This window comes from Centruroides vittatus, unplaced genomic scaffold (genome assembly GCF_030686945.1).
Source record: "Centruroides vittatus isolate TY-2023 unplaced genomic scaffold, ASM3068694v2 contig_680, whole genome shotgun sequence".
In the NCBI taxonomy this organism is placed as follows: domain Eukaryota; kingdom Metazoa; phylum Arthropoda; class Arachnida; order Scorpiones; family Buthidae; genus Centruroides; species Centruroides vittatus.
This window is the reverse complement of record NW_027122427.1, coordinates 2,438,466-2,451,753: the sequence shown is the minus strand read 5'-3', so window position 1 is coordinate 2,451,753 and position 13,288 is coordinate 2,438,466. Positions and strand designations below refer to the sequence as shown.

Below are 13,288 nucleotides of genomic sequence, written 5' to 3'. Positions count from 1 at the left end.
GAGCATGTGCATATGTGATAAACACAGCTTTGATGTATTATCAACTTTTCGGTGAGAAATTTTATTCTAAAGTTTGTTTTCATTTGTATATTTTCATTTGAGTTAATATTGTAAACTTAATCAAATAATTTTTAATTTCATCCACATATCACTTATTTATTTTGAGAGTAATTGCTATTCATGTATAAATGTCTCAATTTTAATGTTAATCCTTAGCCACAAATCAAATTCCTCTACTATGGATTTATAGTCTTTTATAGCAATTATATGATTTAATTAGAATGGAATTTACTAAATTCAAACTGAAAAACATCATTAACTTTTATTCAAATCAATAAATAAATTAAATTACATTCTCATCATAAAGAATGAGCTAAAGTAGACAAAGTAAAAAGTTTTCAAGATTAAAAATCTCAGAAATTCCATTGAATTTTTTCAATAAACACAGAGAAAAAATCTTATAAAATTACTATTCTTATAATTAAAACAATAAATTTTTTAAAGTTTTAATATAAATAGTACTATATCCAATTACAAGAATACTGTTTATTTAACTTTTAAGAAATTGAAGGAATTAAATTTATTGAAATTTGAATTATTAATCGGATTCATACAAAAGAAATTGACTAATAAATTTTTAGTTACATACACAACAAGAACTGCACTTGAAATTTTCATGTACATACACTAAGTGCATAAGAAGTCAATAAATGTACCCAGAAGTGCATTTAATCAAATATAAACAAGTATTTGTCAAATTAGTTATTTTAACTCGGTCAATTTGACAAAAAGTCTGTTCATGCTCAATAGCAGAGCTGCATTTTCGTACATTAATAATTCCTTGATTGTCTTTAATTGTAAAATTTATATCTTTTATTTGGTGATATTTTTGTAAAAATTGCTATACTTTTATATTGTGTTAGTAGATTTTTAATTTAATATTGAAGAGTAAATTTTTGTGTGTTTAATCAAAATACAGTAGAGCATCGATTATCCGACTTAATTGGGGACTGGGGTTGGTCGGATAACCGAAAAGTATGAAAAAATACATTATTAGTATGGCGTATTAGGCCTGGTTTAAATACTAGCCTCCCTTTCATGGTCGAGCCAGTGCTGCCAGCTAAAACATGCAAAATTTAACAAAAATAATATTAAAGTAGCCAAGACATAGCCAAATATTGTAGCGCCACATCACTAGTGGACATTTGAATTTGCCGACTAGAATGCGGTCGGTTAATCGGGGGTCGGATAATCGATGCTCTACCGTACGTTAAATTACAATATTAAAGATCCTTATTAAATTTTAGTAAAATGAAGCAATTTATTAATGTTTATTTTAAAAAAAAAATGCATATTTTATACTAAATGATATATTTTTTACATAAATAAAATTCTATTTTTTAATTCTACATTTTCCATGGACAAGAAATTATGCAAGATTAGACAACTGTCTATTATGTTCAAAATGAAAGCACATGTACTCACAAAAATAAATCTAAAGGCAATGCGTAAACAATAACTAACTTTAAAGTTTCCAAAGTTAACATATGTAATATTATTAGATAAATAAAGAAAGCAAACTAATAAAACCAAAACTTCTCCCTAATTTACTGCATGGTTTTTCCTAAGAAACATTATCCAGAATAATGAGTAACGAACACAACTCCAAAAGTATCAGCTTCTATTTTTTCTATTATAACTTTCCATTATGTTTATATTTTTGTAAAAAAATAACAAAATTTAAATATAATTGAACTAAAAGATTTGAAAGACTAGTTAGGTTGTTAATATTGCAAATTCAATCCAAAATAAATTTATATAATAGTTGCTTCTTACTATGTATTATTCTAATTATCGTGGACAACAAACAATCGGGTTTCATGTTTGAATGTTATTGAATTAACTGAGAAAATTCTAATTTATAAAAATGAGATTATTGCATCTGAAGATTTTTATATGATAAGAAAATAAAGAAAAAAAATGTAATTCAAATTAATAATAAACAAATTTAAATACAGGACAACAAATATTCGTAAACTATAAACAGTTGATTCTATTTATAGTTGACACTAAGAAAAAGTAATATAAACACTCTTAAAAAATTTTTTACAGTTGTAATGATTTGAAAAGATATTTTGCTGTGCAAATATCAGATTAAAAACATGATTTTACTAAAATCTAAATTTTAATTTAAAAATTTTTATATTTCTCAGCAAATATAATAATACAACTTTTTTTCATTGGAAAATAGCAATTATTTTCATTCATTGATATTTTTTATGATTAATAAAAGATTTAATTGGGAATCTAAATCTGTAAATACATCAAATACTTACTTTTATATTTTATAAATAATTTTAGTAGAAAGTTTTGCTGTTTTAATTAATTTTTACAAGAGTTTACCTGCAGTTATATTTTGTAAATAGTCAAAAATTACATTAATGTGAAATGCAATTGAGTTATTAAAATTATCATTTATATAAAAGTGCTATTTCTAATTCTTCATAAAAAATTTTGAAGTAGAAAATCAAATCTTTCTTTACTATCTATTGATACAAATTTAACTAAGGTTATGTATAGTTTTACATTTTCTATTTATAATATTTCAGTTTTATGAATATCTTCTCAATTACTTTTTACTTACTTAAATGTAAAGCTGCAACCTAAAAATCAATGGCACAAAATAATAAATACATTACTATTCACACTGAAGAGGCTAACACTTCCCATTCTACAATTTGTCCATTTGAATTAGCCTATGTAAATTTTCAGTTTGGTGTTTAAGCTGTCTAAGTTCTTCTTGTATAATATCTGTGAATAATTTTCTTTTTTCCATCTATAAAACATTAACATAGTTTTTTTATTCGTTCTTAATTAATAGAAATTATAAAAAATTAGCAATAAAGTATAAACATAAAATCTGTGAATATGAACTATAAAATAATCTAAAGAAACTCAACACAAGTTGAGCCATTTTATTAACAAAGGGTTTTAATTATGCCTTAATTTTACATAAATGTTTTCCTTGCATTTGAAATTCAAGTAGAAAAGTTCTAGTTTTTGGAGAAATTTCTACTTGGCCACAATAGATCATCTTCCTCACACTTTTCAGCAAACTTTTATTACAAAAAAGTTTGTTTTGTAATTAAAATTTGCTGGAAAAAGTGATGATGATGATCTATATTGAATCTAGATTCAGTAAATTCAGGCTGACCTATTCAGTCCAAATATAATTATTTTTGTTTCTGCACTTTCTGAAATTCAACTGGCATAAACTTGAAAAATATTTAATAAAATCATTTAATTCACCCCTTTGTCTAGTCATTTTAACAAATGTTACAAATTTCATTGTCCATTCAACAGAAGCTTTGGTAACATCTTCAATGACTTGTGAAGCGATAAGTTTGTGCCCTGAATTGCAGATGTCCAGTCTCCTTGAATTGAGTAATCATTCCTTCAGATCATTTTGAGTGTATTTACTCGGACACATGGCAAATTTCATCACTAATTTTTATTCAGTTGATTAGTGATGAAATTTGCCATGTGTCCGAGTAAATACACTATATAGTTAGTGTTCAAGTTGCAGAATAAGTACCAGCACAGTTTCAAAAATACTAAAATAAAATCTTAATAATGTGTAAAATTTAATGAATCCATAATAATCAAATAAAACAATATGTATTAGATTAATTCTCTATACAGATGATTAAAACACTATTATATCATGTAGAGCAATGGTTCTAAACCTTTACAAGCTAACCACCTGAACCTACAACTTTTGGTGGCACACTAATGAGCTAGTATTATAGCTATTATATCAAAGATGTCCTCACATTTATAAAACACTTCTTTAGTATAACATTGATTACTTGCAGTTTTTCAAATAAAAAATATAGAAATTTTAAAAATTAAACAACAAATTAACATTTTTAATACGTTATTCCTAATCCATACTATTGTATAGAATTATTCAAATTAGTGAAAAGTTCAGATTCTTTTTTTTTATACAGGGTGGGCCAGCGAAAACGAAACGGCAGAGTGTTCGTGTTCGTCCAAGCAAAGCGCTCGGACAGGTCGATTTTACTCTCGAGGGGACATCTTTTGCAATAAAGTTTTTGCGATTCTGAATACAACAGACAACAAAAATTTTAAAAACTCATTTATTTTGTATTAACTAAACAAACATTTATTTCGAAAAAAATGTTTGTTTAGTTAATATTCAGAATCGCAAAAACTTTATTGCAAAAGATGTCCCTTTGAGAGTAAAATCGACCTGTCCGAGCGCTTTGCTTGGACGAACACGAACACTCTGCTGTTTCGTTTTCGCTGGCCCACCCTGTATATAACCATGATAAAGTCAAAATGGACTAGAAATGTATTTATATAGAATTTGGTACGTATACTTAAGTTATAAATTAATTTTACAAATTCTATTATTTTATGTGTTTTTAAAAATTATTCTACGATTTCTTTTCTTGTTGAATAGAACAATTACAGAAAATGATCAAAATTGGTTTGGATTAAGCAAAGTTAAAATTAGTCAGAGTATACCTTTTGAAGTAAAATAAATGTTTATAAGAACTAAATAAAGAAAATTTTAATGAAAATAAAGTATAATATCAAAAAAAAATGTAAATTTTGTAACATTTTTTTCGTGTAGCCTTTTTTCTCAAAAAAAATGTGGCCACTTTATTCTAGAGTAAAAGTATAAAACTAACCCAAATATTTTCCCAATACACAAATTTGACTTTTATTAGTAATTTTAACGTGAAAAAATCATAAGTAAATTAAATTATAACAAAACTTCCTGAACACTGCTTTTTTTGTGGAGCTATATTTGTGGAGACAATGTTTATGACACCAAAGTAGCTAATTTGGAAATCTTACAAAATTGAAACACAATGGCCAGTGTCATTGGTATAGTGGAGCAAATGTAGCAGGATATTGAATACTGTTTGAATATCCTCCATGCCACAAATGGAGCACATGTCAAAATCTGGTAGTTCTTGGCAAGCTGCATTTTAAGTTATACTACCAGTTAAATTACTAAAACTATTGTATGTGTGTGTGTTTTTTCTATGCAACCTCCAAATCAGGGAGATTTGTCATGGACAACTTGTATATTTCTAGTAGTACTTTTTCTACGACTGAATCCTTTGATTTTTGCTTAAATAACAAACAGATGGCAAATACATGCATATATATATATATATATATATATATATTGCATGTATTTGCCACCTGTTTATTATTATTGTTATTATTAGAAGAAAAATATTTCTAAATATACTTTGTTATATTTAGAACAGTAAATAGAAAATATATATTTCTAAATACAATCAGGAATTTTCTTTGCTCTAAAGAATGTGTACTTATTACTTCATTTTTAATGTTGTAAATAAAATACTGTACATAAACTTACTGCTGTCTTCATTTCTTTCTTTAATTTTTCCCTCATTTCAGAAAAATCAATTGGATTTCCTATGAGAACTGTAACAACCTATTAATGAAATGATTATTTTAGGAAATTTTATTTTGTAAACTTATACAGTAGAGCATCGATTATCCGACTCAATTGGAGACTGGGGTTGGTCAGATAACTGAAAAGTCGGATAACCGAAAAGTATGAAAAAATACATTATTAGTATAGTGTATTAGGCCTGGTTTAAATACTAGCCTCCCTTTCATGGTCGAGCCAGTGCTGCCAGCTAAAACATGCAAAAATTTAACAAAAATAATATTAAAGTAGCCAAGACATAACCAAATATTGTAGCGCCACATCACTAGCGGACATTTAAATTTGCCGACTAGAACGCGGTCGGTTAACCGATAAGTCGGTTAATCGGGGGTCGGATAATCGATGCTCTACTGTATTTAAATTATAATTATAAAAGCGTAAATTTTAGCATTTAAACTTAAATTTACATTCAGTCATAAACAGAAAATCAAAGTTTCACTACTTTCCCATTTTCATAAGTTTAAAGTGCATACCTGTTGGAATAGATGTTGTTAGTAACTCACTTATTGTTTAGCATATTTCACTTATAGTTTTTAGAACCAAAGATAAACAGAGAAAATTATTTCTTTTCATGTTATTACAAATTTGTTTTATTTCATCTCAATTAGAAGAAAAGGGGACTTAAAAAAATCCCCTTTTTCTACGGGTAGTTCTACTCCTCTCTCTTTCCTCTCTTGTAGACTTCTCAAACTTCTTTCTTAATCAAGAGAACCTCATACAATCACAAAACTGCTTGACAAGAGATCACATTTTAAAGATAATAACTAAAAGGTACACAGATAAGCATTACTACAGAATAAACTGTTGAATATGTGGAAAAACAGATTCAATGTCGGATATTAAACTAAGAAAAGTCCTAATTGTTAAATTTATTGCCGAGTTTTATACGTCTTAATTACGTGTTATGTAAATATTGTATAATAGACAAATTTAAATAACAACAAAAAAAAGACAGTCTCTTTCACCTTTCCACTTTAGGAAAAGGAAGATAACTCTTCATTGCAACAAATTTTTATAAACTACAATAAAACTGATAACTTACTATGAAAAAAAGAAGAAAAATTGTGGTCAATAGGGACAAATAAGCATTTAAATTGATAAAATAATCATAAATAAGTGATAGATTTCTTCATATACAGAGTATATAAAACAACTAAAGAAGAATTGTAAGAAAAGATAAAAACAAAGGAAAAGGACCAAGATATTAGACTTCTTATTAGTCTTTTTTTTTAGTTTAGAATAATAGATCCTTCAGTCATGACTGGCCATTAATATTTTCAATAATTTCTGAATTAGCTACCAATGAAGTCAAACTGAAATTATGTAAGTTGACAAAAATGAATTTGGATCAAAACATCTACTTCTATAAGTAATCTTAAAAAATTTATACTTAAATAGAATCAACAATATGCATGTATTTATATTTATAAGTTATTTACGTTAATTAGTCTAAGTTTTAGCCCAATAGTTAATCAATTTTCATCATTTAATCATTAAAGAATTTATCACTCCCTCTCTCATTATCTTCATATTATGAAATATTTTAAACAATATCTTAGGTGATAATAAAAAATTATATTCAAGACATCAAATATCATTTATCTTGTCTTCATCTTTTAAAATATATTTATAAACACTACTGAGAGAATTTAAAAATTCTCTTCAAATCAATCTTAACAGATGATTTCCAAAAACATTTCTAAGTTTTCTAATATGAAATCTAAATTAAGAATTCAGAATATTATAGAAGGCTCTAACATCATTTTTTACATATTTTTTTTCCTTGTCTTGTGACAGAACTGTAACTAATCATTCTTCACTACATATCAACAGAATTAGTCGGCAAGTTAAGTATAACGAGAATAAATCATAAGGATGAAACTTCAAATATGATACCATCTAGAAAATATTTAAAGATGCAGAATAAATTCTACGATAGACAGATATTTCATTGAGAAATTCTAACTTTCTTAGTGAAAAATATTTAGTGACGATTACTGGATTAATTAATTAAAAAACTACTCTTAACAAACCTTAATTAAATGAAGTGTTATAAGTAGAGTTGTTTGAAAATAGTTTCAATATTGTTATTACATCTTTATATCAAAAATAAAACAAGTGAACTACACTTTTCCAGAAATTTTTAGAATAGAGCATAGTTAAAGGGCATATTTTAATACTGTATTTTAACTATAAAGTAAAACAAGTGAAACACATTGCTTGATATAATTTTTTACAAAACAAAAAACTCAAATACCTCAACTTCATGAATGACAATTTCATTCAGGATCACAGGTGGGAATGAATTGTTTATTATGTTGCAGATCACATTCATAATCATTTCAGTTAATTTATTGATATTATGTACTTGTGGTCAGCTCCTACTTGGATAATTGATGGCATTCATGTCTCATGTTAATTTAAATAATAGTAATAAAAAATAAGAAAATTCTTAATCACAATTATGGTGCTACTGTTATGTAAAAATATCTGATTTGCTATATTATTTTTAAATGTATTTTACAGAAAATGCAACAGTAGTAGATAACCTCTGCATTACTTGTTATTAGTCACTTCCTGTCATTAACAACTAGACTATACATTGAAATCATCTTTTGTCATTAAATTCAAGCATGAAAACCATATGCTTCTCAGTATACTCATTTCATTTATAATATACTTTTCACTTGAATATCAAGCTATTAAATTATATTCAGCAAGTTAATTATTATACTTGTAATAATTTTGCTTTCAGGCACCATTGGAAGCAGGAGAAAAGTATGCTAAAAATCAAACATGTGGTTCATTATTTATACAGTGAAACCAAAACTAAAACATGAATTAGATTGTAGATTTTATTTTATTTACTTTAAAAAATGAATTTTCAGTATAACACAAACTTTATTTTATTTTACACTTTAATTCCTGGTTAATATATCCCCAAGCATGATTAAAAAGAAAATTGGGAACTTTATCCTTCATGACTGAATAGTTTTTAATTTTTATGGTTTCGATCAGTCGAATCCATAAAAAATTAAAAACTATAAATAATGTATAATCATCCTGTATTAGTAATATTTGTTGTACATACATATTGTCGATAACCAATGTGCTAAACATGTAAAAAACTGGATACAATTCTATGTTAAAAGAGAACACACCTTGTAAATTCAGCAAACTACTTTTAATAACTTAAAAATGTTAGAAAAACAACAGAGACCAAATACTAATAACAAAAGATAAGTTGCACAACTGTATATCAGCATTATGGATAAATATGTTTAGTTCATGAAACTACTCATGAATTAAACATATTTTTCTGTAATGTTGATAGACAGTTGTGACTTATCTTTGGGTTGAAAACAGTGTGAATCCAGCATAATAACCGAATGTATTTTCTTTCAGCATATGTACGTACAAAATTTATGTATTCGTTTTGACAAAATGTGTACAAAAATTTTCCATAAAAAAAGGGGATCTTTCTTACCTGCCCTACTCTAGGAATATAAGGCTTCTTATTTGGCAATACACAATCCATACCTAAAATTAATACAGAATTAAGTCAATAAGGATTTAAATTTCAATCATGATTAATACATAAAGAAACATTAGATAAAGATATTAAAAAAATTACCTAAATGATAAAATGGAATTACAAATGGAGTAATCTTACATTCAGATATTAATCGTCCAATACCTAGAATAGAAGTACCCTTGTAGGAAATACTAATTCATAACTAAACAGAGATTAACTTGTTACTAGCAAAACTTTCTATGCATTTCTCTGTATAAATATGTTAATATTTTTTTGTATGTTTTGATTTCTCTTAAAATAAAATACTGCATATTTATTATGGTTTGCATTACCCCATTTCAATCTTAAACTTTCTTCTTTTGTCATATTCACTTTTCCTTCGGGAAAGAAATGAATCCAATTTCCAGCATTCAAACGTTCTACACAAAAGTCCATAGCTTTCTGATAAACTCCATCTCCTCTGCGAATTGGGAAAGTTTTACCAAGAGCGAAAAATTTCGAATGCCATTCCTTCGTAAAACATATATCGTGTGCTGCAGCCGACCATCTCATAACTTTGCTATTGAAAAGATGTTTCCAATCCAATATACCTAGCACAAAATAACTAAAAGTTATTAAAAATTGCAGAATTATTAAGATTTAAAATAAGATGTTCTTATATTATATAAAAATAATATAATCTGTTAAGTCACAATCAAAAAAATCTATGAAAAGAGAAAATGTAGTTATTTTTATTTATTAAATCCTTTTTATATTTAATAAATCCTGTAATCCATTATGAAAGTATAAATTTATTAAACTGTCCTTAATAAATTTCTTAAATTTTATAAAAATATTAATAAACTGGAAAAAATTTAATTGAAAATTAACTTTTTTGTTACACATTCAAAATTTTTAAAATAAAAACTGAAAATTGATCAATTGTTCCTTTTAAATTACAATTATTCATTGGCGTAGCTAGGGGGGTGCAGTAGGTGCGGTCCACACCGGACCCCTGGAAAGCGATAGGCCCATGGGGGTCCCAAAATCACAAGAAAAAAGACCCGAAAAATTTTTTCGGGGTCCACAAGTCTGGTTCCGCACCGGGCCCGGAGAACCATAGCTACGCTACTGCAATTATTTATAATATTTTTCACTTTGTTTTCATGTTTAGACGTTTATTAACACTTTCCTTCATATTGAGAATGTGAAAGTTAATTGGGAGGAGTAATATCGTAATATAAAAAAAATAAACTTTTGCAGACTTACCCCACAACATTGGATCATCTAGACAAGAGTGATGATTACTGACTGTAATAAGTGGAACATTTTCAGGTCTATTTTCGATTGCATCAATGAGAACATGTTTGTTGTACACAACAACATTATTCAACCAACCTATTAAAAAGTTTTATAAAGTGCAGTAATTATTTTATTTCTCTATTCTTAAGATTTATAATGATTTAATTATATTTAATAATATAATTTATCACAAATTAAGAGCATTAACTGAAAGTCCAGAAATTGAGTATTTGAACTGATCACATACTTAAAGAATATTTAATAGAGTATCAGTTAATGGCCAATTGCTTATTCTTGCAGAATATTATAATCTATCGTATAAAAAATATTTGGTAAACAAAAGGAACACTCCTTTCAATTATTATGTCATCATTTTGGAGCCTTTATAAACTCTTTTTTGCAGTTGGAAATCAATTTATTGGCACCGGGAAACTTTAATTTTGCCATGCATTTAGCAGAATTTGTAAATGGTATAAAATACTTTCAGCACATCAGCTGATCTGAGCTTATTTGCTGGCAGCATAAGACACAAAAAGGAGGGCTCTATCAAAATGTATTCTGTTTGGCTACAAAATTTGTAATACATCATTTATGCATTTCACAATGGTTAATTAATTGGTTGCTCCTACAAACATAGTATAAAGCAAATATGTATTTTTAGTTGCCGCTTCTTAACTTTAAAATACACTATCAATATGCCAACTATTACTTTAACAATGTTCCTAACAGATGCATTTGTGGTTTCATTAACAGATAACCACAAATTTTTTCCTTCAGTGTTTGTTCTGTATTGATGGTTTTGTCATACAATTCACTAACATAGTTCTTTAGAAGAGCCGAATAGTCCGGGAACTTAATTCATATATTTCTGAAGGAAACTCTTAAACATCATTGGCGAGCTTGCAAAATGGAATGTCGGCAGCAATCGTCACTTTACGCAAGTCATAACAAAACTGTAATCTACACCGACGACTTGGTTTAAAAAACAGTATGTGCTTAAATGTTAAGCAGATAGTGTTTTTGTACATAAGATCATCAAGGTAGATTGCAGTTTTGTTACCGTTTGTCTTCTGTTTGACCATACAATGGAAGCTTTATTCAATCCTGTGTTTCACTTATAGTGTATTAGTCATTTTCAGTTATTTATTTATTTATGTTTCATTTATGCTTTTACATTTGAAATTTGCATTTCTATGCATTTATATCTCTCAAATTTTGAGTCACAAGACTCGTTGATTTCTGTTTATTTTAAGGAATATCAACCAAAACTCTGATATCAGAGTATATTGGTATTTGCTAGTTCTAACAATATCTATGATTACAATAAGCATATTCAACTGTATATCATGTAGGTCAATGAAAAAGATAAACTATATCAAAGATTTGAGTTACATTTATTTGTATTCGTTTATATTTTCGATCTATTTTGAAACACAATTATTCCAAGAAATATTATTTTATGCAAATATTCGGTATACCAGAGGGCACTGCGACATTGGAGATATTCTCGCCAACGTCATCAACGAGAACGAGAGAGTTCGAAGATAAACATACCGGTAAAAATTTTGCTGACGATTCCAACAGCTGGTATCACAATTCTGCTACCCATATTGAATAATTTCGGCGGTTTATTCATGTTAGGAAAAGGCCAGACTATGTCTCTTGGATGCATCTTGTTTAAATCCCAACAGAATGTTTATCTACTTTGTTTACATTTAGTAAAGACAATACATCTGTTAAGGCGCTGCTAATACTACGTCTTTCCTTTTTCTTAAACTTTCCAAATAGATAATCCGTAAATATTAAAATTTACGAAAATTTAGGGACGTAGATTCCATTCCGAAGTGATAAAAATGCGTAAATTAAATATAATGAAAACGTGTTACTGCTAAATTTTCGACGAAAGAGGGCGCTATTAGATAATTAAAAACAAAAAAAATTAAAATATTTAAATTTGAAAATGACAAAAAATTTTAAAAGTTACAATTAAAAAAAACTTTAAGATTTAACATTTAAAAAAACATTATTACATTAAAAGTCAATAAAAATAAAGGTTAATGTTACCTTAGGTAGCCAAGATGGCGGCTCGTCTCTAATTTCAGGAAGGAAACAGTGGGACTCACGTTCTAACCTAATCTAACCTAGTCTAATAATTTGGTTGCTAATAATTATGGTAATTTATTAGAATAGGTTAGGTTAGGTTAGGTTAGAACGTGCGTCCCAGTTTCCTTGCTGGAATTAGAGACGAGCCGCCATCTTGGCTACCTAAGGTAACATTAACCAAAATAAAAATAAATTGAAATATAAAATCTCAAACTTCGATTGTGTATTTCCTACGTTGACATTTTCTCTGATTGTGACTCCAAGAATTTCAACTGTTTTTTACCAATCGTCTCTCCAATTTTGACAATTTCCGATTGTGACTACTATAATTTCGACCCTCCTACAATATAATGCAGTCAAAGAGAAAGTTTGAGATAATATACAATATAAATGTAATTAAAATCATTATGTCTGTAAACAATTTTGGATTTGTAAAATTAATAAAAATTATTTCAAAAACAAAAAAATGATGTCTTTTTTGCTGTTTTTTAAAATTAAAATTAATATTAAATACTATTAAAATCGATATAATTATTTTCTGGAATAATCCGCGCAGTGGGGGTTTTAGGGTGTACTATAGATTACTCCTTATGGAATTTCAGGACTTTGATTATATATTTGAACTCGGGACCGAGACGAGTTCAACGGTACCCTATTTTTGGACCAGAGACGAAAAATAAAAAAGTTATGACACTTTTTAAGTTACCATACTTTTTTAATGCTCTCATGCAGACGGCACCGTAGTTGCTAGTATTGCCATCTTGCGGTAAAGTCTGCAAACCGTGACGTCGAACTACGGTCATCTCCAGTAGGGTTAAAACACGCGATACGAGAGCGGAGAGAGCGACACG

General features: G+C 27.6%; 1 protein-coding gene across 2 annotated transcripts; it reads right to left on the bottom strand.

The window, feature by feature from the left end:
• Window positions 1-2,384: 2,384 nt before the first annotated feature.
• Taz (tafazzin, phospholipid-lysophospholipid transacylase) lies at window positions 2,385-12,236 on the bottom strand. 2 transcript variants are annotated; one of them, XM_067276157.1, is made up of 7 exons: window positions 11,889-12,236; window positions 10,302-10,430; window positions 9,386-9,643; window positions 9,153-9,215; window positions 9,006-9,058; window positions 5,423-5,500; window positions 2,385-2,836 (listed from the first exon to the last, which is right to left on the bottom strand). In XM_067276157.1, the coding sequence occupies exons 1-7, from the start codon at window positions 12,004-12,006 to the stop codon at window positions 2,732-2,734; spliced, it is 804 nt and encodes a 267-aa protein (XP_067132258.1). In that variant the 5' UTR covers window positions 12,007-12,236; the 3' UTR covers window positions 2,385-2,731. The 2 variants fall into 2 exon arrangements, with proteins under 2 accessions (XP_067132258.1, XP_067132259.1); XM_067276158.1 differs by lacking the exon at window positions 9,386-9,643.
• Between the last annotated feature and the right edge of the window lie 1,052 nt (window positions 12,237-13,288).

Coding starts and splice junctions, on each gene's coding strand:
- Taz (XM_067276157.1), bottom strand. CDS start 12,006: ATGCATCCAAGAGACATAGTCTGGCCTTTTCCTAACATGAATAAACCG. Junction 9,216..9,385: donor AAGTTTAAGATTGAAATGGG/GTAATGCAAACC, acceptor CTTCTATTCTAG/GTATTGGACGATTAATATCT. Junction 9,059..9,152: donor AATTCCATTTTATCATTTAG/GTAATTTTTTTA, acceptor TATTAATTTTAG/GTATGGATTGTGTATTGCCA.